This window comes from Bidens hawaiensis, unplaced genomic scaffold, assembly GCF_021521415.1.
Source record: "Bidens hawaiensis isolate Kalapana, Puna unplaced genomic scaffold, B.hawaiensis_p1.1 tig00033592_1, whole genome shotgun sequence".
In the NCBI taxonomy this organism is placed as follows: domain Eukaryota; kingdom Viridiplantae; phylum Streptophyta; class Magnoliopsida; order Asterales; family Asteraceae; genus Bidens; species Bidens hawaiensis.
The window spans coordinates 85,197-87,657 of NW_027495777.1; the positions used below are offsets into that span (position 1 = coordinate 85,197).

General features: G+C 34.4%; 1 protein-coding gene across 1 annotated transcript; it reads left to right on the forward strand.

Annotated features, from left to right (window-relative positions):
* The first annotated feature begins 966 nt into the window (after window positions 1–966).
* Window positions 967–2,112, forward strand: LOC143585162 (F-box protein VBF-like). The gene is made up of 3 exons (XM_077067008.1): window positions 967–1,246; window positions 1,342–1,460; window positions 1,557–2,112. Exons 1-3 carry the CDS (start codon window positions 986–988, stop codon window positions 2,023–2,025), a joined length of 849 nt encoding a protein of 282 aa, XP_076923123.1. The 5' UTR covers window positions 967–985; the 3' UTR covers window positions 2,026–2,112.
* The last annotated feature ends 349 nt before the right edge of the window (window positions 2,113–2,461 follow it).

The window sequence follows — 2,461 nt, forward strand, 5'->3', positions numbered from 1 at the left end:
TAGGTCTTAGTCTCCCAAGAATACTATCAAGGAGGAAACCCACCACTATAGAAAAACCCACTAGAGTCAGGTTTCAAACCTAAGACCTTAAGGATCAAAGGATCTCGAATCTTAACCATCACCCTCATGCTATTGAGCCAAAAAGCCAATTGATGTTGGTTACTTCTAATAACCCATTCGTGTGCACGGAAGAATATGCCTTATAATGTTGTATACAAATGTTTAAAAACTTTGTAAAAAACAAAGAAAAATGAAATAGTAAAACATATAAACCTAAGAATAAATGTAACACAAAAGACAAAGAGACACGTGACTATCATGCATCAAAAGCTTGTAACATATGCATTAAATACACCAACATAATTGAACAGTGATCTCTCCTCACCAAAGAATTCTACCAATTATTAATATATATAATAATAAATCACATGGTTTTTCGGGATTTTTTAATTAAATTCTTTTAGAACTGCTTTTAATTGACAATTATCACGTGGTTTTTTTTTCTTTTTTTTCCGTCAACGTCAACGAAATAATATATTTGTAAAAAGTTGACTATTCAATGGCACATCTCTACACCTCAATCCATTGATTCAACCAAATACAGCAACATCCACCGAACAAAAGTAATTATAACCACTTGCCACTTGGTTTCTCAGAAACAACCTCTAGCCGCCACTTGATCTCACTTAATATATATATATATAACTAACATTAGTAGTAGTTTTTATATAGCTGTTAAACTTTGATTTCCTTTATTTTGCTTCATACACATGTACTTAGAGCCGAGGGTCTCTCTGGAAGCCACCTCTTTATTCCTTTGGATAGAGGTACGGTGTGCCTACATCCCACCCTCCCCAGACCCAACTTATAGCTTTACTGTCGGTGGGATTTTACTGGGTATGATTGATTGATATAACCAACCTTCAAACACAAGGCACAACCACAAATTAACCACCTTCCATTTTATAAATCTTACAACCTTAAAATGGGCACCAGATTGAACATGTTGCCTGAAGACTGTATTTCCACAGTTTTATCTCTCACGTCTCCACCAGATGCATGTACATTTATGCTTGTATCTTCTACCTTGCGGTCCGTTGCAGAATCCGATATCGCCTGGGACAGATTCTTGCCATTCGACATCCTTCGTATTCTTTCGAGATCACACACTCAACTCAACTTTACTTCCAAGAAAGAACTGTTTATCCAGCTTTGTGGTTGGATTCTCATAGATGGTGGAATCAGGGTAAGCTTATGCTTGTTAATTATTCTCTCCACGTTGTAAAGAGTTCATTGTTTGGGATTAAAGTATTGACTTTTTGACTTGTTTAATCCATGTAGAGCTTTTCACTAGACAAAGCAAGTGGGAGAAAGAGTTGTTTTCTCTCAGCAAGAGCACTATCCATTTCTTTAAGTAATGAACCAAATCATTGGACTTGGACTGCCAACTCTACATCAAGGTTATTCAAAATTTTAGATCTTACTAATTTTAATTATTAAGGTGTCAATATTTAAATACTAGATTGAAGCTCATTCACATTTCGTTAATTCTGTAGGTTTTCTGAGGTAGTTGAGCTGAAAACAATATCCAACATGGAAATTGAAGGACGAATACAAACCGAAGATTTTTCTATTAACACGGCATATGCTGCTTATCTTGTAGTTAAGGTTTCTGATTGTTCGTTCGGGTTAGATTCTATTCCGTGTGAGACATCTATCTCAAACGATACATGCCCGGTTACCAATAAATCATATTTATGCCCTCTAGACGAGCGAAAACAACAGCTAGAAACGTTGTTTTTCATGAACCGGAGACAAGTGATGGATAAACGGGTAGTGGAAGGAGATTGTCGACGACCGAGTAAGAGAGGAGATGGATGGATGGAAATCGAACTTGGAGAATTATTTGTAGGAGAAAAATGTGAGATGGTGAAAATGAATTTAAGCGAAGTGAAGGGTAATCATCTAAAAGGTGGTCTTATCATTCAAGGAATTGAAGTCAGGCCTAAATGTGAACAAGTTTAATAAACTTCAACTAAACACTATTCATATTATTTTAAAGCAACTTTGATGAATAATGAAACAATTTAGAAATAATATACCGAGTGCACGAATTCTCCGGGGAAAAATAATTTATCGTTTATGAAAGTTCTAGCCTTTATTATATATAAACACTATATTATATATATATATATATATATATATATATAAAAGATAAAAAAAAGAATGTCAATGCCACAAATTGTTTATATGAAAGTTATCTTGACTTTAAATGCAACTATTTCCGTCCACTACCAGATTTTTGTGATGGCAAAATGCTAATAGTTGTGTTAGTGTGGGTTTCTTACTTCGCACGTTTGAATCTCATGGTGGTTACTTCGTTTTTATTTTTGTTTGTTTATGTTTTTTTATTTAATTTCGGTACCGTAATTAACGTAATCGAAACCAATCAAATTCACGT

Bases quoted from the DNA above. Each gene is read 5' to 3' on its own strand.
- LOC143585162 (XM_077067008.1), top strand. From the start codon at position 986: ATGGGCACCAGATTGAACATGTTGCCTGAAGACTGTATTTCCACAGTT. The intron at 1,247-1,341 runs GTAAGCTTATGC...TAATCCATGTAG, and splicing joins TCATAGATGGTGGAATCAGG to AGCTTTTCACTAGACAAAGC. The intron at 1,461-1,556 runs GTTATTCAAAAT...TTAATTCTGTAG, and splicing joins ACTGCCAACTCTACATCAAG to GTTTTCTGAGGTAGTTGAGC.